The 27,497-nt window shown below is 49.2% G+C and overlaps 1 protein-coding gene across 2 annotated transcripts in view; it reads right to left on the bottom strand.

The window, feature by feature from the left end:
* The window catches only part of MYO1H (myosin IH), a 245,452-nt gene that overhangs the window by 60,689 nt on the left and 157,266 nt on the right, over positions 1-27,497 (bottom strand). For both annotated transcript variants that reach the window (XM_029571488.1, XM_029571486.1), the window contains exons 16-20: positions 21,818-21,864; positions 21,047-21,127; positions 13,112-13,217; positions 11,177-11,294; positions 10,529-10,642 (exon numbers count right to left, since the gene is read on the bottom strand). In XM_029571488.1, coding sequence (XP_029427348.1) covers positions 10,529-10,642; positions 11,177-11,294; positions 13,112-13,217; positions 21,047-21,127; positions 21,818-21,864 — 466 coding nt within the window. The remainder of the gene's footprint in view (positions 1-10,528; positions 10,643-11,176; positions 11,295-13,111; positions 13,218-21,046; positions 21,128-21,817; positions 21,865-27,497) is intronic.

The raw sequence follows: 27,497 nt of genomic DNA, 5'->3' as shown, positions 1-27,497 counted from the left end.
TCTCTCACAAACACACACCAGTCACATCTTCAGGACCAGTTTTTCGTCTCTCACACACCAATCATCTCCCCAACCAGTCTCTCTCTCTCACACACACAAGCACACACATACCAGCCATCTCCCTGATCAGTCTTTCTCACGCATACACATGTCACCTCTCTGGCCAGTCTCTCTCAATCACACAATGCTCTCACTCTCTCTTACTTACACACAGGCTTTCAATCACACACATGTTCTATCTCACTTATAAACAGGCTCAATCATACACATGCCCCCTCTCTCTCACAGCCACAGCCAGCCAAAAACATGCTCCATCTCTCTCTCTCGCATACACACCACACACACACACACACAAGCACTTTCCCTGTCTCACACCACACACACACACACACACACACACACACAAGCACCCTCCCTGTCTCACACCACACACACACAGAAGCACCCTCCCTGTCTCACACCACACACACACACACTCAGAAGCACCCTCCCTGTCTCAAACGACACAGAAGCACCTTCCCTGCTTACATACACAGAGGAGGCTTAATTTGTAGAAAACCCATGATAAGCTGACTCATAAGGGGTTGAGCCATTAACAGGGCATCCCCTACTCCCTGGTGGTACGCTGAGATGGAACTGAGGTGTACCCGTGCGGAGGATGTCTGGGGACCAGAATCTGAAAGGTATCCTAGATAGCCTAATAGAGATGGAGTGGGGCAGGAAAAAGGGGCCAATACCTTTTTGTGCATGCCATTTGGTAAATCTTGCCCATTTTGAATGGTAAGATTTATATGTGGAAGGTTTTCGTGAAGCTACAAATACCTGAGAATATCAGTGAGTCTGTGTTATGAGATTGACCTGTGAGCAGGCGAATTGGTTCCTGGAGTGATAGGATGAGAATTATGGGGAAGCATACTTTTCGAGGCCAGTACGGGGACATGAGAATCATTGAAGACCTGTCCTGCTGTAGCTTCATGAGAGTTTTGGCTATGAGCGGTATCAGAAGAGACGCATATAGGTGGCCTTTGTTGCAGGGGTGAGCAAAGGCATCCATGGCTAACGCATTTCGATGCCTGTGTAGGGAGCAGAATCTGTCCACTTTATGGTTCAATTCGGACACAAAGAGGTCGATGGTTGGTTGACCTCAGTGCTAGAGAGATTTTGCTCGCTACACATGGATTCAGAGACCACTTGTGAGGATGGTGACATCGATTGAGATAGTCAGCTAATATGTTCGGTATGCTTGTTAGATAAGGGGCCCAGAGATGCATGGAGTATGCAAGGGCCCAGGCCCAGAACTGCGCGGCTTCCTGGCAGAGGAGATAAGAGCCTGTGCGTCCCTGTTTGTTTGAATACCACATTGCCACTATATTGTCTGTCTGAATCCACAAAGTTTTGTGTGAGAGTCAGTTTTGAAGGCATAAAGGGCATAACGCATGGCTCGAAGCTCCAGGAAGTTGATCTGAGACTTTTCATGGAGCGGAGACGACGCATTTTGGGTTTGGAGGGTGTTGATACGGGCTCCCACTCAGCAAGCTGCTCTGTCGTCCCTACGTCTTACTTTACACACTGATTTCGCTAGGATTTCTTGTCAACTATGCAAAATCCTGCTTAGTCCTATCTCAAACTTTATCATTCATAGGGGCAGACTTGGACACCTTGCAGGCAAAGCATTTCTGCCTTGACAGTGAGCTCTCACTCTCATCTCTCTCACACACCAGCTACAGTCTCAGCGCCGCACGGCTGCACACCACTTCCTCATCCTACTGGGACACATGGCGTCCTCAGTACAGGTTACCCCAATGGCCCGCTTGGCCATGAGAATCATGCAGTGGAATCTAAGGTCACAATGGACTCAGTCCATCCAATCTCTATCGACCACTATCCACATCACCGACTATCACCAATTCATCCTTCTACAAGCTATGACTTCTCCATCACCTTAAGCCCCTTCTTGAACACTCTGACTTCAGCTATGTCCTTCAATTGCTACTATTCTCTGGTATAGACTACACTAACTCCCTTCTAGCAGGTCTATCTTCATATGCAACCCATCCTCTGCAGATCATACAAAACTCGGCAGCAAGACTCCATACTAGCATGCCCATGTGTGAATATAATCACCCCTTTACTCAAATCACTTCACTGGTTCCCAGTATCTTACCATCTACAATATAAGATTGCCATGATCATACACTCCTCAATTCACAACTTAGTCTTCCCGTGGATTTCCTCAACAACAAAAATCCACACTCCTTCCCAAACCCTCAGATCATCTAATCTAATGCTATTAGATGTCCCATCTCCAAAGCTTACTCACCTTGAAGAAACTAGAGAATGCGCCGCCTTCTCCATGGGACCACTTCTATGGAACAGCCAGCTAAGGAAGTCAAATGTCCCCAAGAAAGAACATTTTTTTAAAAAGCCCTAAAAACTTTCCTCTTCAAAAAGCGTTCCTTAACCTAAACAACAATGGACCACTCCCAACATGCCCTTCTGTGGACGGTGCTAACTAACCAACTACTGTCCTTCTTTCCGGCCTCCATCTTGATAGAATGAATTCACCTGGTGCCTACATGTTGCTCCCCCCTTTCTGAAGAATTATGTCATCCCCCACTTCCTGATGTATTAAGGAATGTCTTGTTCTCTTATGTTCATATTGTACCCTGCTTTGAACGTAGGAAGGGCAGGTAATAAATACTTTAAAATAAATAAATAAAATAAATATACTATCTTTATTGTTTGATTCATAATAAGGCAATACTATACCTGTGTCTTTGGGGAAAGCAGAGTTGCTTACCTGTAACAGGTGTTCTCCCAGGACAGCAGGATGTAGTCCCACATGTGGGTGACGTCAGCAGATGGAGCCCTATCATAGAAAACTTTTCTGTCAAAGTTTCTAGAACTTTTGACTGGCATACTGAGCATGCCCAGCATGCCACAATCCCTGTGGCCACAGGGGTCTCCCTTTAGTCTCGTTTGTAGCAAAAGGTGCGAGCAAAAAAATAAAATAATAAAACGATTTTGGACCCAACTCCACGGGGAGGCGGGTGGGTTTCGTGAGGACTAAATCCTGCTGTCCTGGAAGAACACCTGTTACAGATAAGCAACTCTGCTTTCTCCCAGGATAAGCAGGATGGTAGTCCTCACATGTGAGTGATTAGCAAGCTACAGGCTGACTCATATTTAATTTGGACCAACAGTATACAACTTATGCAACAGGCACAACAACTGGTGTACTGTTGGTAAAAATGAGGCAGCCTGAAAATCACGGCAGATGGATGTGGAAGGAGTTGGGATTATACTGGAAAAAAGTTCTTCAAGACGGATTGGCCAAAGGCAGAGTCTTGATGTCCTTCTGTTGTGCTCCGCGGCCATGGCGCCCCAAGACCGCGTCCCCCTACCTGACTCACAGCACCATGGGAGCCCCGGGGGAGGGCTCCGACCCGGAGCCCCGCTGCCCGTTGCAGGGGAAGCCGTCCTGCTTCCTCTCAGCGGCATCTCTCCTCCACGGAGGAAATCCAAGATGGCCGCCGCCATGCTTCAGCACTAGGCCACGCCCCCTCCACAGAATTAAAGGGACCCTTCCCTTTAATGACCTCACCTGTTCTCTAACAGCCAGGGCAGAGGAAGTATAAAAGGCAGCTTCCTCTGCTCATCCAGTGACTTGGCAACGTCTCCTGTGAGCTTTGTCCAGTCTGCTTGCTTCGGTGAGTTCTTCGAGCTTGGCTTCTGCTTTGTCTTCCTGGTTCCTGACTTCGGATTGGCTTACGGTGATTCTCTGGTTCCTGACTTCGGATTGGCTTACGGTGATTCTCTGGTTCCTGACTTTGGATTGGCAAGTGGTGATTCTCTGGTGCACAACTTTGGACTGGTGAGCGACGACCCTCTGGCACTCGACCTAGGACTCCCTCAAGACTCCGTCTCCAAGGGCCCACCTAAGTCCCAGCGGCCCGGGTCCCTACGGGCTCCTCCTGGGGGGACCGCGGGCTTCCAGGGCGAAGCTCCAGTTGGCCTTTGCACCGTTGCTCTGACCTCCATAGGTCCACCTAAGTCCCAGCGGTTGGGTCCCTACAGGCTCCTCCCGGGGGGACCGCAGACCACCAGTGGTGAAGAACACAGCGCCTCTTCTTGTCTCTTCATCGCCTCTGTATTTGTCTCAGCCTCCAGTGCCAAGGGTCAGCTGGTCCCGCCTCCTGTTCTGCCTCGCCACCCGACAAGAGAGCCTATGGACCCTCCGAAAGGTACACCACCCTCTTGTCGGCCAAGGGTCCACAAGCCTGAGCATAACACCTTCCTTGTCCAGGCAGTAATGCGCTGCAAACACGCAAAGAGAGCTCCATGTTGCAGTTTTTCAGATCTCTGCAATCGGTACTAAACGATAGTGTGCTACTGATGTTGCCATGGCCCTTACTGAGTGCGTCTTCACTCGTCCCTGAAGGGGAAGACCTACTTTCTCATAGAAGAATTCGATACAGCCTGCTAGCCAGTTGGAGAGAGTTTGTTTGCCCACTGCAACTCCTGTTTTTTTTTAACAAAAGAAACAAAGAGTTGGGTGGATTTCCTATGGACTGCAGTGCAGTCTAGGTAAAATGCAAGTGCACGTTTACAGTCCAAGGTGTGTAAAACTCTCTCACCCTGGTGAGATTGAGGCCTTGGGAAAAAGGTGGGCAAGACTATAGATTGATTCAGGTGAAAGTCGGTTACCACCTTGGGAAGGAATTTAGGGTGAGTACGGAGGACCACTTGGTCATGGAGGAACCTTGTATAGGATGAGTATGTGACAAGTGCTTATAACTCACTGAGCCTTCGAGCAGATGTAATGGCTACTAGGAAAAGAACTTTCCATGTAAGAAATTTAACATCGCTGGAGTGCAAAGGCTCAAATGGGGAACGCATGAGTCTTGCAAGTACTATGTTTAGGTCCCATTCAGTAACCGGTGGCTGTAGAGGGGGCTTAAGTTGTAGTAGGCCCCTCATAAACCGACTCACATGGGGTTGTGCCGTAATTGGGGCATCTCCTACTCCCTTGTGGTATGCTGAGATGGCACTGAGGTGTACCCTTACTGAGGAAGTCTGGAGACCAGAGTCTGAAAGATGTCAGAGATAGTGTAATAGAGATGGAGTGGGGCAGGAAAAGGGGTCGATACCTTTTTGCGTGCACCATGTGGTAAATCTATTCCACTTAGAATAATAGGATTTTCGTGTGGAAGGTTTTCATGAAGCTACAAGCACTTCAGAGACCTTAGTTGAAAGGCTGAGCAGTTGTAGGATCAGGCTTTCAACATTCAGGCTGTGAGGGATAGGGTCTGAAGGTTCGGGTGGCGTAACATGCCGTGGTTCTGCTTTATGAAATTGGGCATTGTGCCCAGGCGAATTGGTTCGCGGATGGAGAGGTCAAGAAGCATGGGAAACCATACTTGTCGAGGCCAGAACAGGGCTATGAGTATCATTGACCCTTTGTCCTGTTGTAGCTTCACGAGAGTTTTGGCTATCAGTGGTATCGGAGGATACACATATAGGAGGCTTGTGTTCCAGGGACGAGCGAAGGCATCCATGGCTAACATATTTTGTTGCCTGTGCAGGTAGCAGAATCTGTCCACTTTGTGATTCAGTTCAGATGCAAAGAGGTCGATGGTTGGTTGACCCCAGCATTGGAAGATTTTGCTCGCTACACTGGGATCCAGAGACCACTCGTGGGGATGGAAACATCGACTGAGGCGATCTGCTACTATGTTCTGTATGCCTGATAGATAAGTGGCCCAGAGATGCATGGAGTGTGCAAAGGCCCAGGCCCAGATCTGCACAGCTTCTTAGCAGAGGAGGTAAGAGCCTGTGCCTCCCTGTTTGTTCAAGTACCACATTGCAACTGTGTTGTCTGGCTGTATGAGAACAGTCTTGTGTGAAAGGCAGTCCTGGAATGCATATAGAGCATAAAGTATCGCTCAAAGCTCTATGAAGTTGATCTGAAACTTTGCTTCGAGTTGTGTCCAAGTACTTTGAGTTTGAAGGTTGTTCACATGAGCTCCCCAACCCAAGTTGGATGCATTTGTGGTTAAGGTCACTTGAGGAACTGCTTGCTGGAAGTGTTGACCTGTCTGTAAGTTGGCTTTGTTTGTCCACCAGAGAAGTGACAGACACAGCTGGTCGGTTACATGGATCTGGGATGAAAGAGGTTGAGTGGCTTGGAGCCACTGAGATTTAAAAGTCCATTGAGTTATTCTCATGGCTAACCTGGCCATAGGAGTGACGTGTACCGTGGAAGCCATGTGGCCCAGCAACATGAGGAACTGATGGACCGAGGCTGTTTTGTATGTGCACAGAGATGTAGCCAACTTGGAGAGTATATCTGCGTGGTCGTTGGGCAGGAAGGTCTTTACGACTGTGGTGTCCAAATCTGCTCCGATGAAGGTAAGGAGGTGAGATGGATTCAGGTGGGATTTCTGGTAATTGATCAGAAATCCTAGCGAGTGTAGAAGATTCGTAGTGAGCTTTACAGAGTTGAGAGCTCCTTGCTTGGACCGACTCTTTATTAGCCAGTCGTCCAGGTAAGGAAACATGTGTACAGTGTTTCTGTGTAAATGTGCGGCAGCCTCTGCTAGGCACTCTATAAACACTCGAGGTGCTGAGGCCAGACCGAATGGCAGAACTCTAAGCTTCAACAGCAAGAGGAAATGTGGAAAAATGGATTTACACTCACAAAGAGGGGAGTAGCTGGCTTGTTACGGCGGTTACTACCCCAAACCAAATAAGCCTGATGCTTCACCTTCAATGCATATACAGCATAGTTCTCTGCTTCAACAGCAGGGGAGAAGAAAAAAGGGTTCGCACTCACAAAGTGGGGAGTAGCTGGCTTGTTACGGCGGTTACTACCCCAAACCAATTGTGTCCGATACTTCACTTTCGATGCATATCCAGCATGGCTCTCTGCTTCAACAGCATGGGAGAAGACTGATACATCACGCATTTCCAGCATAGCTCCCTGCTTCAACAGCAAGGGAGAAGAAAAACAACCAATAAGGACTGTATAACATAGTCTGGGTAAAACAAATAAGCATGGGTGTAGCTTGCTTATTGCGGCGGTTACTACCCCTACTACCCCTAACTAATCAAGCTAGATATTTCAATGGTGGGGGTGGAAGGGAAATAGAACCAAGAGCTAAGAGAAACAGATAAGTATGAGAGAAAAAAACGTGTGAAGCTTGCTGGGCAGACTGGATGGGCCGTTTGGTCTTCTTCTGCCGTCATTTCTATGTTTCTATGTTTCTATATTGTGACCCACTATGAAATGCAGGTATTTGCGGTGTTGTGGGAATATGGCGATATGTGCGTAGGTGTCCTGAAGGTCCAGAGAACAGAGCCAGTCTCCTTGTTGTAGTAGGGGAAGCATGGTGCAGAGAGATACCATCCTGAATTTTTCTTTTTGAAGAAATTTGTTGAGATCGTGGAGGTCTAGGATGGGGCGGAGACTGCCCGATTTGTTTGGAATCAGAAAATAACGTGAGTAGAACCCTCTGCCCCTCTGTGTCAGGGGGATGGCTTCTACGGCCCTGGGTTCACAGAAGGGTGGAAAGTTCTGACTCTAGAAGCAATGTTTGTTCTTTTTGGGCCCACAGTGGATTGGGTGGAGAGTCTCGGGGTACTGTGAGGAAGTTTAAATGGTAACCCTGGGCTATGATGGATATTATCCATTGATCCATTGTTATGAGGTGCCAGTTGTTTTTGAAGTGGTGCAATCGGCCTCCTACGGGTATTTCTGGGTTTGGGTTCATGGATGAGTGGCCACTGTTTTCTGGAAACGCATCAAAATCCAGAGGCTGGACCAGCTTGTGGGGCTGGTTGTGCTCTGGGAGCTGTAGGCTGGCGTGTATGTCCCCTCTAAGGGGCTCTGGCTGGTCTCGCTCTAGATGCAGGAGGATAGTATTTGCGTGAGCGGTCCCTTCTCATGCTTTTGAGGGTTGAGAAGGGAGCGTGCGTCGTGACTGTAGACAATTGACGTAGTGTCTCGTTGTGGTCCTTCAACTGAGTCATTGCGCCTTGTATTTTATCACCAAAGAGATTGTCTCCAGTGCACGGGAGATCAGCAAGCTTGTCTTAGACTTCAGGTCTTAAATCAGAAGCTTTCAGCCAGGCCCATCTTCTAGGACTGATTCCTGTTGCTGACAACCAGGAAGCAGTCTTGAAGGAGTCATATGCCGCTCTTACTTCATGCTTCCCTGCTTCGAGGCCCTTGTGGATAATGGCAGTCAGGCTTTCCTGTTGTTGTTGAGGCAAGGAGTCTGCAAAATCTTGGATCTGTTTCCAAAGGTTTCTTTGGTACTGGGTCATATATAGCTGGTAGGCAGCTATACGGGATACCAACATGGAGCCTTGGAAGATTTTCCAACCCAGTCCATCTAAGAACTTCTGGTCTTTACCAGGAGGAGCTGAGGAATGTGGACATAATCGTTTTGCCTTTTTCTGTGCAGATTCCACCACAACAGATTGATGAGGCAGTTGTGGTTTCTGAAAGCCTGGGCCATGTTGAATTAGATATGTTGCATCTGTTTTCTTGTTAACTGGTGGAACAGTGCCAGGATGCTCCCATAGGCGGTGTAGGAGATCCAAAAGGATTTCATGCACTGGAATGGCCATAATTTCCTTGGGGGCATCTACAAATTGCAGAACTTCCAAGGTCTTGGAGCGGATGTCCTCCTCTGTCACTAAGTTGAAGGGGATGGTTTCGGACATTTCCTTGATAAAATTGGCAAAGGAAAGGTCTTCGGGAGGAGACCGCCATCTTTCCTCTGCAGAAGAAGACTCTGAGAGCAAGTCCTCTGATGTAGAGGTAATTGTATCCACATCCTCCCATGGGTCATAGGGAGTCTCATGTCAAGATCCGGAAGGAAGGAGAATGTCCAACATTCCAGGGCATGTGGGCATCAATGGAGGCCTCGATGGCTTCAATGGAGGGTGTATTGGCATCAATTGAGGCTTCAATGGAATCGAGGGGAACGGTGGACGTTTAGTCCCGAGAGTCCCGATGGACCTGGAAGAGATTCCGGCATCGATGGACTTGGAGCTGGAGTCGGACTGGAAGTAGTGTCGTCCTCCGAGGAGCCCGGAATGGGTATCGGGAGCTGCGGAGGTCTCGATGGCTGACTCGGTGCCCATGGAATGGGCTGAGTTGGAAAAGCACCGATGAGAGTATCAAGTTGGTCTAGTAGTGGTGCAAACATCGATGGTTCCGGGGTCGGTGCCAGTGTGGAGGCCGGCATCACTGGTGGTTGCAGGATCCGGAAGGCATTGAGAACTGCCTGGCGGACAAGGATGTCCAGTTCCTCCCTGAAAGCTGGTGTGGATAGCGCAGCTACAGGGAGAGGCAGGCTAGGCATTACTGGCTCTTCCACAGGAGTTTGTGGAGGCACAGTATCCAGCACTAATGTCGGTGGGGAACGCCTCGGGGTCTCGGGTGCAGAGAAGGATGGGGGCTCCTCTGCCCGGGCCCTCTTTGAAGGCAGCTTGATGGCCATCGATGCCACTATGATGTCAGTGCTGGCACCGGGAGTGGAATCGCGTTGGTGCCAGTGGCAATGTTTCCCCTGGTGCTCGGTACGGTCTTTCCCCGGCACTGAGGATGGCGCTACCGATGCCCTGGATGGCGTCGGTGACGGACGGTCACTGTCTCCCTGCTGCTCCCTGCGAGGCCTGTCGGTGGAAGGACCTTTACTCACCGTTGATGACTGTGCAGAAGTCACTGGAGTTAACTTTGATTTGAAGAGTGTCTCCATGTTATCCAGATGGGCACGTCTGCCTTTTGGAGTCATTTGGGTGCAATCGGGACACCGGCGGACATCGTGCAGTGAGCCCAGGCACAGAAGACTCACAGTGTGAGGGTCCATGATGGACATTGTTCGCAGACACTCTGGGCACTTTCTGAACCCAGTCGCCATGCAGATAAAAAGGGTGTGAAACGGTTGGTGGCCTGCTGAAACCTATTGGTAAGGCAGCAGGAACCAACCGGAGACACGGGAAAAGTACTCACCGAGCATCAGAGGGAACGGAGCGCAATGGAAGACCCCTGTTAGGGAACTTTTAAAGAAGTAAAACTTCAAGTTTTTCCGTGAGGAAAAAGGGTGAGAGAAATCTCACAGAACTCCTAACCCGCGAGGCAAACTGCAGCACGGAAAAAAAGAGACTGAAGGGAGACCCCTGTGGCCACAGGGATTGTGGCATGCTGAGCATGCTCAGTGTGCCAGTCAGGGTTCTAGAAACTTTGACAGAGGCGTTCCGTGACAGGGCACAATCTGATGATGTCACCCATATGTGTGGACTACCATCCTGCTTGTCCTGTGAGAAACAGCCTCTCTCCAAGAAATGTTACCACAATGGCTGAATGGAAAGGGATCCATGGGTAACTGTGAATGAGGGCATGTGGTGCTGTAACCCAGCAGAGGAGCAGAGGAGTTGGAAACCCAAAGGAACAGGAAGAAACTGCAGGCATAAAAAAGGAAGTGAATCATTCTTTCTCTGTCTCCTAACAAATTACCTTCCCAACTCATATTCTTCAGGCTTGTAGCCTAAATACTTCATTAGTATCTCCACACCCTTTGTAGCAGGTCCACGCCATTTAGGCCACGTATCTGGACATAAAGACTTGTACCTAGAAGTACAGAGAAAGTAACAATTAAAATAAGCATTCATTTATGAGGAAAAGGAGGGGGGAGCTTTACATTGTAATAATTATTAAAAAGACGTACAAAACCCAAATGAAAAATCCATAAGATATTGGAAAATGAATTGGAGTGAAAATTCAATGTGAAAAAAGTGTTGTATGTATTTTCAGAACTGCTTAAATCCGGTGACACCTTTAGTTGGAAAAGATATAGTCCAAAGTGTATATTCAGTCATCTGCCAGCCCTGCCAGCCCTACTTTGCTAACCAGACAGGATGTACTTTGCTTTGTACTGAAATATTGCTGCCCCATTCCTTATCCATCAGCTTATTGCATTGCTATAGTCCCCCTCTTTGCTGTCTACCTGAAGGCATCTGGGCATGCATGCAAACACCATCTGGAAAACTGCAGTGCTGATGAGTAAAAGAAAGAATGCCATGTTTGACTTCAGAATCCAGTCCCGGAATTAAGGCCATCTCATGCCGCCAACCCACCAAGCCCTGCGAAATTTGTCAAATTTACCTGTCTAAGAAAATCTCGTACTTTCGACGGTAGGCAAATCCGGCCCTCCTCACCCGCAGGTGTTCCATCAAGCCCAGGTATTTCACCTGATGCCGAACGAGAACATCATCAAACTTTCCTAGGATGGATGCATTAGAAATATCAGCAAACTTTAGGAGGAAACTGACAATGTAGCATCCTGTAAATCGCTTTACACTATCATACACACAAAAAAAGAAGTAAGAAGATGTGGATTCAACACTAGAGACTTTTGGTTCATGCCATGGACTTTTAATATTCTTTTTTTTTTTTTTTGTTTTGTCAGATACAGTTAAGATTGTGGATGCCATGCACTGTATGATTATAGATAGCACCAAGAGACTAAATTCAAGTAGGGTGTCTCTTGTGTAGCAGGCATCTCATCTCTAGCTGCTGCTAGTGTGACCAGGTTAAAAAAAGAAAATGTGTGATTTGAGATCCAGTTCTTGGAATATGACTTTGTTTCCTTTAGTGTTCTTGAGTTTGCTACGGTTATAAACTTAAGAACTTAAGAAATTGCCATGCTGATCCGACCAAGGGTTCATCAAGCCCAGTATCCTGTTTCCAACAGAGGCCAAACCAGGCCACAAGAACCTGGAAATTACCCAAACACTAAGAAGATCCCATGCCACTGATGCAATTAATAGCAGTGGCTATTCCCTAAGTAAATTTGATTAATAGCCGTTAATGGACTTCTCCTCCAAGAACTTATCCAAACCTTTTTTGAACCCAGCTACACTAACTGCACTAACCACATCCTCTGGCAACAAATTCCAGAGCTTTATTGTGCGTTGAGTGAAAAAGAATTTTCTCCGATTAGTCTTAAATGTGCTACTTGCTAACTTCATGGAATGCCCCCTAGTCCTTCTATTATTCGAAAGTGTAAATAACCGATTCACATCTACTCATTCAAGACCTCTCATGATCTTAAAGATCTCTATCATATCCCCCCTCAGCCGTCTTTTCTCCAAGCTGAACAGCCCTAACCTCTTCAGCCTTTCCTCATAGGGGAGCTGTTCCATCCCCTTTATCATTTTGGTTGCCCTTCAAACAGAAAGTGGGTCTAATGGGAGGCAGCCAGATGAGCTCTCACACTCATGGACAGAGACAAATTGCTAGAAAGCCAATCACATCACAGCCTCCAGTTATCAGCCATGTGATGCGTTTATAGGTACTGGGGTTTGGCAATGCAATGCCATAACTGTTCTCAAAATAAAAATATAGTTTTAATGCCCTCCTGATAAGGGCAGAGAGAGGATAGTAGACAAAATCATAAAACGTTAACAATATCCTTCTAACATTCATCAGGTTCTTACCCACTACTTCCCTTCCCCGCCCAACCATTTTGCTTCCAGTGCATGGGCTAATGGTTATTAGTAATTTTGCTGCATTTGGTGGTTCCTTGGCATAGAGAACACCCAGGGCCTGATTTATTACACTTTTTCCCCATAGACACAGAATAAAACAGGCCCTCAGAGAAGCGCTAGAGAGACTCAGACTGAGTGGTGGTGGAACAGAGAAAAGAAAAATAAACTTTCCATTTTTTTTGTAAAGCAGTTTCCTCTGGCTCTTTTGGGTTCCAACGTCAACTGGAGTGCCATGAGCCTTCATTGGCAGCTTCTTAGGGTTTTCCTTCCATTTTTATTCCCTTACCCTCCTGACTCTTATAACCCATCTTTCATAGTGACATTCCTTGGTGGGAGGTGGGGAAGGGGTAGGGCCAATAGCACACAATTCTCTTAGGAAGCAGGTGCACATGGAACCTAAACTTCCAGCCACAGGTGTTGCTGCTGAGCAACAGCTGGGATTCCCTCTTCCCAGGGCTGTGAATGCTGTCTGGACAGCATCTCTCACCCTGGCTGGCCCAAGGAGCAAACGTAGATGACCCGTTCTTGAAAATCATCTCTGTTCCTTTACCAGATTCTTTGGCATCGTTAGGTTTGATGCATCGAATGTAAGAAGGCTCCTTGGATAGCAGGATTTCCATCAGACTAGCCAGGCTGTGTTTGAACTGAGTTGTGACCTGCGAACAGACATTGGAGAGCTTCAATTAATATAGGAAAATTGGTTCTTACCTGCTAATTTTCATTCCTGTAGTACCACAGACCAGTACAGACTCCTGGGTTTTGCCTCCCTTCCAGCAGCTGGAGACAGAGAAAGTTTTAAAGGCATCGCCTCTTAACCCGGTGTGCCACCTGCATCTCCTCAGTATTTATCAGTACCCAAGCAGAAAAAAACAATAAAAAAAAACTTGTAACCAATCAACTACACTATATCTGTTATGCTCCTGCCCGCAAGAAGCATGGGCAGGCTCTTACCTTCTCACAGACAGCCAGTCGGGCTGCTGACGCTGCTGCTTGCTTTCTCCCTGAATCAGCTGGGGCTGTCCCCGCAGCTGTTCCCATGCGGCCGGCTTCTCTGTTCCTGCCTTCCCCCGACGTGCTGCTGCGATCCCGGGCCCTTCAGTCAGCAGGCCGTCTCTGCTGGTGCCTGCTACAGCCCGGGTCCTTGCCTGGCTGGGAAGCCGTCCCTGCCAGTGCCTGCAGCCTGCTACAGCTCTCTGCTCTGCCTGCAGTCTTACCTCTCCTCCTGGGGCTGTCTTCACGGCATGGAGCCATTCCTGCAGTCAGCCCTTCTCCTGCTTCAGTTCTTGCAGCTCTCTGTTCTCTCTGCTGGTGCCTGCAGCCAGCCTTACCTCTCTCTCCTTCTTCCTGCTTCAGCCCTTGCAGCTGGGAGCTGCTCCACTGACCTGCCTTCACCCAGCTCCAGCCCAGGGCTGCTCCACTGCTTCCCTGGCCTTCCACGTGGCTGAGGACGCCACCAGCTTCCAGCTCTTCTCTCCAGCTCCCTAGGGCGCGAGCGCGCGTCTCTCTGCTCCTCTTCAAGGGCCAGCCAGGTGTGGCCCCCTGCTGACCCCTCCCTGGGCGTTGTCCACCTTAGCCCTACTAAAGGGCTCAGCTTTCAGTCTGTCTTTGCCTTCGCAAGGAGTTGGTCACTCCTGAGATCCTTTGCTCCAGGAAGTCGTCCGTGTTCCAGCACTTCTGCAAGGTCCTGTGTTTCTTGTTACCTGTCGGAGCTCCTCGTCCAGTCCTGATGTCTGCCTGCCGTTCCAGTCCCAAGGTCTGTCTCTTGATCCAGTCCTGATGTTCCTGCTGTTCCAGATGTCCATGTTCCTGCCCTGAGGTGTGTCTCCTGTTCCAGTATCCGTGTTCCAGTCCTGATGTTCCTGCTGTTCCAGATGTCCTTATTCCAGCCCTGAGGTCTGTCTTATCCTTGTTCCTGATCCTGATGCTTTAACCTGCCTTGAGCTGCCTGGAGTGCAGCGTATCCTTGCCTTGAGCTGCCTGGAGTGCAGCAACCTGCTTCCTCTTTCCTGTGCTCTCCCGCTCTCAGCGTGGTCCGCGACCAGCCTTCCAGGGCTGAGTAGGGCGCGCATGAGGCAGGGTGGTCCGCGACTCAGTCCCGCGGGTGGTCTGAGTAGGGCGCCCTGAGGGACAGTGCCCATGTCTTCCTTCAGCCCTCGTTCCTGTCTCCACCTCTGTGCATCCAGTACCTCGTCCTGAGTCCACGTCTATGCCTGAGTCCACGTCTATGCATCCTGCACCTCATTCCTGAGTCCACGTCTATGCCTGAGTCTACGTCGTCCTGAGTCTCGTCTGAATCCATGTTCCAGTCTTCGCTGCCCTGGCCTCCATCTGGCCTGCCGCTTCGTGCCGTACCCTGCGGCAGGTCCGAAAGGGCTGGGAACGGTCGGAGGACTGTTCACAAGACCAACATTGCGTTGTTGGGTCTTCCGAAGCGTGCAGGTCCGGAGGAGGGTCTGTCTTCCAGTCTTCACTCCAGCTTGCCTCCGTCCAGCCCATGCTCGGGCATGCCATGCCTCCCGCGGCACCTCTCCAGACCCCTCTGGTGTCGAGTCGCGGCCCAAGGGCACACACATCTCCCAGGAGTGGGATCACTCTCCTAGCGCTCCACAACAATATCCCTCCAGAATGAGCAGAGGACAAGGAAAATTGAAATTAAAACCTGTGCCAATCTTCAGAAAAATTTGCAAATAAGGAATCAGATCGAGCAGACTCTCCAGAGTCTCCTATACCCCCAGCGGGCAGGCATCTGGACTGATCTGTGGTACTACAGGAATAAAAATTAGCAGATAAGAACCAATTTTCCTTTCCCTGTATGTACCCAGATCAGTCCAGAATCCTGGGATGTACCAAAGCTTCCCTAAAATGGGCTGGGACTGTGAGAGTCCCGCTCACAGAGCACCTCTAGCAAAATTGCCGATGTCTGGCGCCTGGACATCCAATCGGTAGTGCCTTGCAAAGTTATGCAAATACTTCCAAGTAGCTGCCATGCAAATCTCTTGCGGCGAAACCAGCTGGCATTCAGCCCAGGATGCTGCCTGCAAACGTGAAGAACGCGCCCTTAAACCCTCCGGTACCGGGCAACCGAGACAGATATATTCGGAACCAATGGCCTCTTTCAACCAACGCGCTATCATGGCCTCTGATGCTTCTTGACCCTTTTTTTTTTTTTGGGCACCACCCCATAGTACAAAAAGGTGAACTGTCACCCTGAAATTATTCGTGACCTCAAGATCCCACAACAAAGCTCTTCTGACATCTAGGGGTAGATTTTACAAATTTGCGCACACGCGTACTTTTGTTCGCGCACCAGGCACAAACAAGAGTACGCAGGATTTTAATAGATACGCGTGTAACCGCGCATATCTGGTAAAATCCGGGATCGGCACGCGCAGGCTGCCGAGCCGCTCAGCCTGCCTCCGTTCCCTCTGAGGCCGCTCCGAAATCAGAGCGGCCTCGGAGGGAACTTTCCTTCCACCCCCCCCCGCACCTTCCCCTACCTAACCCCCCCCCCACCTTTGTTAGGGGCCGCCGGCGTGCAATTCCCAGGTCCGGGAGCAGTTTCAGAGGCCTCAGTCACGCCCCCAAACGCTCCCGGGCTGGAACCACGCCCACGGCCCCACCCCCAAATGACTTGCCGCCACGACATGCCCCCCGACACCCCCCCCAGGAAAGCCCGGGACTTACATGCGTCCTGGGGCTTGCGCGTGCCGCCGAGCCTACTCAACATAGGCTCGGCGCGCGCAGGGGGAACTTCGGGCAGGTTTTCGGGGGGTATCTTACGCGTGTACCCCTTTGAAAATCTGGCCCCTAGACGTCTCAATTCCTTCGCATGAGGCGCATCATACTCTAGGTGTGTAAAGGCCGGGAGTTTCACTGACTGACTTAAGTGGAACGCTGAAACTCCCTTCAGCAGAAAGGATGGAACTGACCTAAGAGAGATCCCAGAAACCGAAATCCTCAAAAAGGGTTCCCCACATGACCGCGCTTGAAGTTCAGACACTCTTCTAGCTAACCAAATCGCAACCAGAAAAACCACCTTCAAAGTCAAATCTTTTATAGTGGCCCTCTTAAGAGGCTTAAATAAACAGTGCTTCACAAATGCCCTGAGGACCAAGTTAAGATTCCAGGAAATGCAGACCTGACGAATAGGGGGGCGGAAGTGCTTCACTCCACAGAGGAAAACAACACATCCAGATACGCCGCCAGAGATGAATCACAAGACTTGCCCCGCAAGCAGCCCAAGGCTGACACCTGCACCCTCAGAGAACTAAAAGACAAAATTTTTGCCAGACCTCTCTGTAAAAAAATCAAAATCTCTGCAACGGATGCTCGGTGAGGATCAAGTTCCTCTTCCGTACACCAAAGATTCAAAAACTCTCCAGACCCGGACATATGCCAAGGAAGTAGAGGTTTTACGAGCCCTTAAAGAGTAGAAATAACCTCCTCCGGATAGCCTTTCTTCCTCAATTGCCTCCTTTCAAAAGTCAAGCCTCTAGGCAAAAGCGATCCGTTTAATCGAAAAATGTAGGGCCCTGCCATAGAAGATTTGGCAGATGACTCAATCTCAGGGGCTCGTCCACCGCTAGATGGACCAGATCCACAAACCAAAGTCTGCACGGCCACTCCGGCGGTACCAGGATTACCTTTCCTGGGTAGTCCTCTATCTCCTGAGAACCTAGCCCACCAGAGGCCATGGAGGAAACACATAGAGCAGAGCGTCGTGAAGCCAAGGAAGCACCAGGGCATCGACTCCTTCCACCACGTGCTCTTCTTCTGTGACTGAAGTAACGCAGAGCCTTGCATTCCTCTGAGTTGTCATCAGATCCATAAGAGACATGCCCCATCAGTGAGAGATGAGTTCCCTGGCATTGTCTGATATCTCCGACTGTGAAAATCCACTTGCACACTGTCAGACCCCGCAATGTGAGATGCTGTTATCAGCGCCAGATGCTACTCCGCTCAGGCCATCCGCATCTCCGCTTCCAAAGCTACCGGCCGACTCTTGGTCCCTCCCTGACGGTTGATATAGGCTACTGTCGTCGCATTGTCTGATAGGTCTCTGACTGCCTGGTTGTGGAGGAGAGGAACAAATCTCTCCAGGGCAACCGCACCGGGCTAGTCTCTAGGTGATTGATTGACCAAGATGCTTCTACCGCTGATCATTGTCCTTGTACCAACTAGGCATGACACACCTCCCCCCAACCGGAGAGACTTGCGTCGGTAGCCACCAGTATCCATTGAGGCACCTCGAAGTCCACCCTGCATGCCAAATGGTGTCGAGCAAGCCACCACCAAATACTGGACTTGGTGACATCCATAAGTGGTAGTGGAAGATGAAATTGCTCCGATAGCAGATTCCAGCAGGAAAACAACGCTTTCTGTAGAGGCCTCAGATGTGCAATCACCTCTGGGACCAGCTCCAGAGTCAAGTCCATGGAACCAAGGACCTGCAAGTAATCCCAGACCTTGGGTACTGTGGTGTCCAATAGGTTCCAAACTTGTGCTTGTAGCATGATCACCCACTCCTGCTGTTAGAAATACCTTGCCCACATGGGTATCGAAGCGCACACCTAAGAACTCCAGACTTGTGAATGGAAAAGATGGCTCTAGGACAGGTTCACCACCCAGCTTAGGGATCTCAAGTGGTGGAGAACCACCTCCACGCCTGCTTGAAAAGATCTTTGGACTTTGCCCAGATGAGCCAGTCATCTAGATATGGGTGCCGAATGGAAGAGCGCAAAACTGAAAATGCTTCCTGAGGATCATGAATCTGAGGTATCTCTGATGATCCCAGCAGATCCCAATGTGTAGATACGCTTCCATTAGGTCCAGTGAAGCCAAGAATACCCAGCTTCACTCTGCAGCTATGAGGTTCTCCATCTGAAAATGGGGGACTTTGAGGGCCACTTTGACCTTCTTTAAATCCAGAATTGGATGAAAAGATCCTTCCTTCTTTGGAATCACAAAGTAAATGAAATACCTTCCCAACCCCCGTTCTTCCCAGGGAACAAGAACAATGGCCCCCAACATTCTCAGTCTCTGAATGGTCTGCTGAACAATGACTTTCTTTGCTGGCGAAACATAGGGGGAAACCATACATGGGTCTCTTATCAGCCGAGAAAACTAGCACGTAGTCTCGTTCTATCATGCTTAGAACCCACCGGTCCAACATGATTTTGACCTACTCCTCGTAAAAATGAATCAACCGACCCCTGGTGGCTGGGACTGAGGAGTGGGCCGGCCTCACTTCAGTGCAAGGACTTGGCACCGCTAAGCCTTTGGCTGGAGTCGTCCCGGTTTCTCTATGGCCAAGACTGAGACCTCCCCAAGGTCTGCCTCTGGTTTGCGCCTGTAGCTCTGCTCTGACAGAAACGCCGGTGGCCTTGAAAATGAGAGCAAACCAGTAAATATACTTTTGATCCTTTAGGCTTGTCCTCCGGGAGCCTGTGGACTGTAATATCTCCAAGCTGTTTTATCAGCTGTTTCAAGCCTTCCTCAAAAAGGAGCTTGCCCTTGAAGGGGAGTGCACCAAGCTGAGTCCTTGATGCAACATCCGCTGACCAGTTGCGCAGCCACAAAAGCCTCCTGGCCGATACAGCAGACAGCAATGTCCTAGAAGAGGTGTGAATAATGATCACATAAAGCATTTGCCCCATAAGCTGCTGCCTCTAGGTGCCCTGCTCGCTCAGATTCCTGGAACGAAAGATCTCTGGAACTCTGTAACTGCTGCACCCAACGCAAGCTCGCTTGAAGCATAAAACTGCTACACACAGCGGCCCAGATGTCCAGAGCAGAAACCTCAAAAATCCTCAAGGAACACTTTGAGCTTCCTATCCTGGAGATTTTTCAGAGCTGCCGCTCCAGCTACAGACATAGTGGTCCTCTTCATGACCACTGACACGGAAGCATCCACCTTCGACAGTTGCAGGAGCTCCAGCGTATCCTCAGGCAAGGGTTAAAGCTTATCCATAGCTCTACCAGCCTTAAGACCTGTGTCAGGAGTATCCCACTCCCTGACAATCAATTGCTTAAGCATTCTATAGAAAGGAAAATTTCTGGCCAGGCCCCGCAAGCCTGCCATTACCGAGTCCACCATGTCCTGATCCGGCTCGTCCTGTGGTACTGCTATTCCCATGAAACAGGTGAACAACCTTAGGAGCATCTCCTTCCACCAAAGGGATCTTCTCAGCATCGCCCTCCGGATCCAGAATCAGGTTAGAACTCAGGACCCCAAGAAAGATCCTCTGAGGTCCCCCGAACCCCTGGACCTTTGCCTTTGGACCCTTGTGCCCCCGGCATCTCCGAGTGTCTAGGTCTCTTACAAGGCTGCCCATGTAGGGGACCTGTGAGCAGGAGAGCCACTCCTTTTGCCTTTGCTGGCCAGAAAACCCTTATGTAACAAAAGACAAATTCTGGCGAAAAATGGATTGGGGCCTCTAAGTCCCCCTCCAGGGGACCAGAATCCTCTTCAAACCCCACCTCTAGGTCCTCCCTGACCTCCTGGGGGCTGAGCTCTGCTGGTGACAGCGTTGGTGGGAGATCCCCTCCCCCGTCATTCTCTCCTCAGCTGTGTAACAAGTTTTCAAAATGGCCACTGTTCCTGCACTCAACGGGAATGAGTCAGCCTCAGCGCTTGGAGCAGCCAGCATCCTGCCAGGGCCATGCTGCTTCAGAAATGCCGGTGCGGCAGCCCATGATGAGCCCTCCCCACCAGGGAGACAGTGGGAGCTGCGACCTTCCTTTGGAGAGCCATGCTGAGCGCTCTCCACATTGGCATGGCTCTGCTGAAGAAAGATCTGTGAGGCAGCATCTGAAGAGAATCCCCATGGAACAAGAAGCCGAAACGATGGTGTCGCGTACCTGATCCCACTGCTACCAGAGACTGGCAGTGAAAGAGATAACTGCACAACACGTTCACTCTTTCTCTTTTCACTGCTCTTGCTACTCATTATTTATAAAGTTTAAAAAAAACCAAAACAATGTAAGTCTACTTCCCTGCAGAAGGATGGCAGCAGCTTTCTGAAGGATGGCAGTGGCTTTCTCAGGTCCTCGTTGAGGGAAGAGAGTCAGACCACCAGCTATCACCCCTGGCGCTTCCAAATGAGCAATTTTGGGATCCCCAACCCCTGCCCGTCTGAACCCTACTACCTGGGGGGATTGTCCCACCAGGACCTGCCAACCCCCTGGGAGGGAAGATGATAATGTAAAAAACTAATCTTGAAATCAATAACTTTTCTTTTTGAGCCTAGTCTATTCAGTTACAGAACTGCAGGTTTTTCACCACCTCCATCTGTTAGAGACAGAGAAATATTGAGGAGATGCAGGTGGCACACCGAGTTAAGAGGGTACCTTCAGATCTTTCTCTGTCTCCATCTGCTGGAAGGGAGGCAAAACCCAGGAGTCTGGACTGATCTGGGTACGGTACAAGGAAATTTGGAAATGGTTGGTAGCAATGCACGGATAGGTTTGTAATTCAGCCACTTACTGTTTCAGGTCTTTTCCGGTTATCTAGTTCACTTGCATGAAAACAGTCTCTAATTATGTAGTTTTTAGATTTCAACAATACCTGAAGCAGAAGAATGATTGATTTTATTTATTTATTTGATTTGATTTACATTTTGCCTTTCAGGCACTTCAAAGCAGATTACATTCAGGCCCTGCAGGTATTTATTTATTTATTTATTTTTATTTATTTAGATTTTTTTTATATTCCGCTTCTCACACTTTTTTCAGCATTTCAAAGTGGATTACATTCAGGTACTATTAGACACGAGCTTAGCACATCATGCCCAACATATGGAATCTCCTTCCTTAACAGCAAACACATGATGGATGTGTGGGTTTGTTTTTTAACTTTTGGTTATTTTTTGGTGGGGGTGGGTTGACTTGTTTAATAATTATTTTGGTTCAGTTCATTTGCCAAACCAAAATAAACATTACATTAAAAAAAAAAAAAGAAACAGTGCTCCACACCCCCCACTTGCTCCTTCGTGACTGCCCATGGTTCACTGTACCCCTTCCCTGGGATCTCCATTGAAAAAAGGGACAGGAGCAATCCATAGTTGCTCCTGCCCTACCAGTTCCCAGTTTACAAATGGTGCCAGCCAACACTGAGGCTGGTACCATTTTGTTGTATGGCTTTATGGGGGGAGGGACTTTGTTTCATTTTTAAACTAAATGAATTACAAGTGTTTCATCATGAAAAATAAATGCACACCCCTAATACTCACCAGCTAAACTGTATGCCAGCCCTTACCTCTTTCAGATTTCGATACAGGAGATCATTGTTTTTTTCCAAGAATCCTAATGCAAAAATAAATGAGAGAAAGAAACATGTTACATCTGTCAACTCCAACAGTGCAGAGGTTGTCAGAAGCTTCTCCAGGCCCTATCCAGCATACAATGGTTCTCACAATTGTATTTTTTCAACAGTGTCTGTGCGATTCTATTGGTTCTCATTCCATTGTAAATCAGCTGGCACAGAAGTTTGAGTATCAAATAGTAATTTGGTGTTGGTAGAAGAGGAGGTGAGCACAGTCTAGCAGTTCCCTCCCACTCCTTTGCATTTCCAGTTCAGTTGTAAGCACTTTCTGCTGGGGCTCTAGTGCCATGAGTCTTCATTTAGAACTACCCAGGAGAGAGGGGAAGTTTCCGCCATAGGTAAAATCCCCATTACTATGACAGTTCTTGGCTAGGGGCCACAGACTACATTTCCCTCTGCATCCTTAAGTCTGATTGGTGGATATGGCTTCTGAGTGACATATGGGACACCCTCATCAGGGGTGGGGCTACAAACACTGCCTTTGCAGCAACCCCAGCCTTGAGGGGTCCAAGGAACAAAAGCCAGGCTCGTGAATGTGAGTGATTGTTAGTTGGGAGCTGTTGCAATTATTTCTGGAGTTTTAAATCGCATTAAAGATTAAAACAGAGCACGTATATTAAAGAAAAATAAACTATAATTCACTAGTAATGACCATCCAAATTGACCTACATAATTAGTTAATGAATGTTGTCTTAGTCAATGACTTTTTTAAGGAACAGTGCAAAAATTAATTGTAGCTGAAACACATCAGGAAATATAGAAACATGACAGCAGAAAAAGACCATTTGACCTGTCTAATCTGTCCATCTCTACAATTCCTACCACTCCTTCAGAGATCCCTATGCTTGTCCCATGCGTTCTTGAATTCAGATATTGTCCTTGTCTCCACCACCTCCATGGAGAGGCTGTTCCATGTGGATTTGAAGCATGTTTTGAGAGACACATATGATTTTCCAAAATATGGTCCAGGGTGAGAACTCCCTCCCCACAGATCCTGCAATTCTGGTGTTTACTCCTTCTGTTCTCACAGTTGTTGTACAGTTACATGATGTGGGGCCAGTGTAAGAATAATGAGTCCAAGAAGACCTACCTTTTATATTCATCTTTTAGACCAGTGGAGTAGCCATGGGTGGGCCTGGGTGGGCTATTTTAGCTCAAAGATCTTCATTCAAAAATTGGAACAAGGATCCATCAGAAGAAAATAGGATAAAGCAAAAGCATTGGTAAGTTAAATGTAAGACATTGATAAGACAGGCTAAGAGAGAATTTGAAAAGAAGTTGGCCATAGAGGCAAAAACTCACAATAAAAACTTTTTGAAATATATCCGAAGCAGAAAAGTCTGCGAGGGAGTCGGTTGGACAGTTAGATGATCAAGGGGTTAAAGAGGCACTTAGGGAAGATAAGGACATCGCGAAAAGATTAAACAATTTCTTTGCTTCGGTATTTACTGAAGAGGATGTTGTTGAGATACCCATTCTGGAGATGGTTTTCAAGGGTGATGATTCAGAGGAACTGAATCAAATCACGGTGAACCTGGAAGATGTGGTAGGCCAGATTGACAAACTGAAGAGTAGTAAATCACCTGGACCGAATAGTATACACTCCAGGGTTCTGAAAGAACTAAAAAATGAAATTTCAGACCTATTTCAATTAATTTGTAACCTATCATTAAAATCATCCGTTGTACCTGAAGATTGGAAGATGGCCAATATAACCCCAATATTTAAAAAGGGCTCCAGGGGTGATCTGGGGAAAGTACAGACCAGTGAGCCTGACTTCAGTGCCTGGAAAAATCATGGAAACTGTTATAAAAAATAAAATCACAAAATATTTAGATAGACATGGTTTAATAAGAACCAAACAAAACAAAAAAGACCCTATGTACTATTTTTCAAGCTGTGTCCACCGAATAGCAAGTGAAAAAAGAATGATCTTAATAATGATGAAACCGCATCAGCAAGCCAGACAACGGCAGTATTGTAACTTGCCGTCCGGACCACTCGTCATTTGCGGTGTGTTTTCAATCAGGTATTTTTCAAAGACGCGTTTGTAATCAGATGTTTTTCAAAGTCACGTTTGTAATCAGGTATTTTTCAAAGTCACAACTATGTAAAGGATGTTATAATATTCTTTCAAAGAAAGACACACATCTGTTCCCCGAGGTGCAGTTGAAGAATAAAGCCCGACAACGGCCGGTGTTTGCGATAACACTATCGCTTCTTCAGGAGTGAGTTTCAAAGGGATTTACAGGACAGATGCTTCATCCCGGACGCGAACGTCTCCAAAAATATTTGATAAGAACGGGACGTTCGCGTCCGGGATGAAGCATTTGTCCTGTATGTTGCGGTCTCGGACGCCACGGTGGCGCCCGAGGCCTTACCTCCTCTCGGGTCCCGGAGTCTTACCGCGTTCCGCGGACTCGGGACCTCGGCCGCAGCTTCCTCCTGCCGCTCCGACCCCCGCGCAGGCCTGCAGGCCTTCAGGCGCCATGCGCCAGCTCCCTCTCTGCCGCCGGCGTCCTCTCGCGACTAGCCCCGCCCCCAGGCGCGCGCGCGCGGCTGAGCTCCGTTTTTAAAGGGGCCAGCGCGGGAAACCTCGGCTCCTCCCTTTCCTGACGTCAGACGCTGCAGGGCTATTTAAGCCCTGCAGTTCCTAGCCTTCCTTGCCTTGCAACGAGGTTCCTTCTTCGGAAGAGCTAGTTGCCGTCGTTCCTGACTCCTGCTTGACTTCAGCCTGCCTTGACTCCGGTCGGTATCTTCGACTCCTGCTTGACTTCAGCCTGCCTTGACTCCGGTCCGTGACTTCAACTCCTGCTTGTCTTCAGCCTGCCTTGACCCCGGTTCACAAAGCGGGGAGTAGCTGGCTTGTCACGGCGGTTACTACCCCAAACCAAATGTGCCTGATACTTCACTTTCGATGCATATCCAGCATAGCTCTCTGCTTCAACGGCAGGGGAGAAGAAAAAAACTGATACCTCACGCATATCCAGCATAGCTCCCTGCTTCAACGGCAGGGGAGAAGATAAACAACCAATAAGGGCTGTATAACATAATCTGGGTAAAAACAAATAAGCATGGGTGTAGCTTGCTTATTGCGGGCGGTTACTACTCCTACTACCTCTAACTAATCAAGCTAGATATTTCACTTGGATGCAGCTCCTCCACCGCTCTCTACATTAATGGCGGGGGTGGAAGGGAATTAGAACCAAGAGCTAAGAGAAACAGATAAGTATGGGAGAAGAAATGAGGGAAGCTTGCTGGGCAGACTGGATGGGCCATTTGGTCTTCTTCTGCCGTCATTTCTATGTTTCTATGTTTCTATGTTTCTATGTTCGTGACCCCGACTCCTGCTTGCTCGCCGCCTGCCAAGACTCCGGTCCGGATTCCACTCCTGGGTTTCTTCATCATCGCCTAAGTCCCAGCGGTCCGGGTCCCTACGGGCTCCTCCTGGGGGGACCTCGGACTTCCAGGGCGAAGACTCCTAAGTCCTAGCGACCCGGGCTCCCACAGCTCCTCTGGAGGAGTCACGGGTTTCCAGGTGAAGCTCCAATTGCCCAGTGGGAGTTCTGCCTACCGACTGTTCCCTCGGGTCGGTCGGCCTAAGGATCCACATCCGGATTTCCTCCATCATAACAGTTTGCAAGGCCATGGATCCGGCAGATCTCGCCGGGCTACAGGCCATTCCGGGTTTGGCCCAGCGGTTAGTTCAGCAGCAGCAGGTCCTGGACTCCCTGGCTGCTACAGTAGAGTGGCTGGCCACTCGCATGGATGCCGAGCCGCTCGCGCCTGTTCCGATACCAGCACCTGCCCCAGCACCATTGGTAACCCTCCAGTCCCCTACGCAGCTCCCAGCACCCTCTCGCTATGCCGGGGATGCCAAGGCGTGTCGAGGGTTCTTAAACCAATGTTATGTGCGCTTTGCACTACTGCCTAACCAGTTTCCTACAGATGGCACCAAAGTGGCGTACATTTTTTCCCTTCTGGACGGTCGGGCCCTGAACTGGGCTTCCCCCATGTGGGAGAACAATGATCCAGCACTGGGGGATTTGAACCGTTTTGTGGAAGAGTTCAAAGCGGCTTTTGATGAGCCAGCACGACAGGCTTCCGCTACCTCAGAGTTACTCCAGCTCCGGCAAAGAACGCGGACTTTGGCGGACTATGCGTTGGAATTCCGCACGCTCGCCCACGAGGTGGGCTGGCAGGATGAGGCTCTTCGGGGCGTGTTCCTGGAAGGCTTAGCCGGTCGTATTAAAGACGAGCTAGCGGCTCGGGACCTGCCGGAGACCCTGAGTTCTCTGATTGACTTAGCGGGCCGAATTGATCGGCGTTTGCAGCAGAGGGCGAAAGAAGGGCGCCCTTTCCGACGCTCGACGTCCGTGACTCCCAGGATCTCGAATTTGAATTCGGGGTCACGGGGAACTGCACCTTCACCAGCAACTTCCTCTGACGAGCCCATGCAAGTGGGCCGCTCGTCATTATCACCCGAAGAAAGGCAGCGACGCCGCGACTTGAGGCTGTGCCTGTACTGTGGCGGCAAGGGCCACTATCTAGCACAGTGTAAGGAACGGGCGGAAAACTCCCGCGCCTAGGTGTAAGGGAGGAGTGTCCCCTAGGCTGCCTTAGCCCTGCTCCTCAATGTACCATACCGGTAACCTTGGAATATCCCGGTGGTTCCTTCCTCACGCAAGCCCTAGTCAACTCCGGGGCAGGAGGCAACTTCATTACTAAGGATCTGGTGCAACAGCTGAATCTTCCTACACGATCTAGGACCCCTGCCTTACGGGTGACCTCTATCCAGGGTACTCCCTTGTCGGGGTGCATCTCCACGGAGACCTTACCGTTGATTTTGCAGACGGGCTTATTACACACAGAGGAGATTTCGTTGCTAGTATTGGAAAGAGCTGTACATCCGGTGGTTCTTGGGTTACCCTGGCTCCAGAAACACTCTGCTGTGATTCGCTGGAAGGACTTTCAGATTACCCAGTGGAGCTCTGAGTGTTTCCAATCCTGCCTCCAAGCGAAAAGGTTCCAACGGATTCCGCTGGCTCTCACCTCTCCGGTATTACCGGCTCCGTATGCTGACTTCCAGGATGTTTTTTCCAAGGAAAAAGCAGAATTGTTACCGCAACACCGACCTTTTGACTGTGCGATAGAGTTGCTCCCGGGTACTACTCCCCCTCGGGGACGGGTATACCCATTGTCTCAGCCTGAGACCCGGGCTATGTCAGAATACATCACCGAGAATCTGGCTAAGGGCTTCATCCGCCCTTCAAAATCTCCCGCCGGAGCAGGTTTCTTTTTTGTTGCTAAAAAAGACGGAGCCTTGCGGCCCTGCATTGATTACCGTGGGCTCAATGCTATCACCAAGAAGAACCGGTACCCGCTTCCCCTCATTCCGGAATTGTTGGATAGACTTCAAGGAGCCCAAGTGTTCACTAAATTGGACCTCCGCGGCGCTTACAATCTGGTCCGAATCCGTCCTGGGGATGAATGGAAGACGGCGTTCAACACCCGGGACGGCCATTATGAATACCTAGTGATGCCGTTTGGACTGTGCAATGCACCCGCCGTATTCCAGCACTTGATGAACGAGATTCTACGAGAATTATTGCAC

The sequence above is a fragment of the Rhinatrema bivittatum genome, chromosome 11 (assembly GCF_901001135.1).
Source record: "Rhinatrema bivittatum chromosome 11, aRhiBiv1.1, whole genome shotgun sequence".
NCBI classification, from domain to species: domain Eukaryota; kingdom Metazoa; phylum Chordata; class Amphibia; order Gymnophiona; family Rhinatrematidae; genus Rhinatrema; species Rhinatrema bivittatum.
Note: the sequence above shows the minus strand (reverse complement) of the source record. Positions and strands in the feature narration are given on the sequence as shown.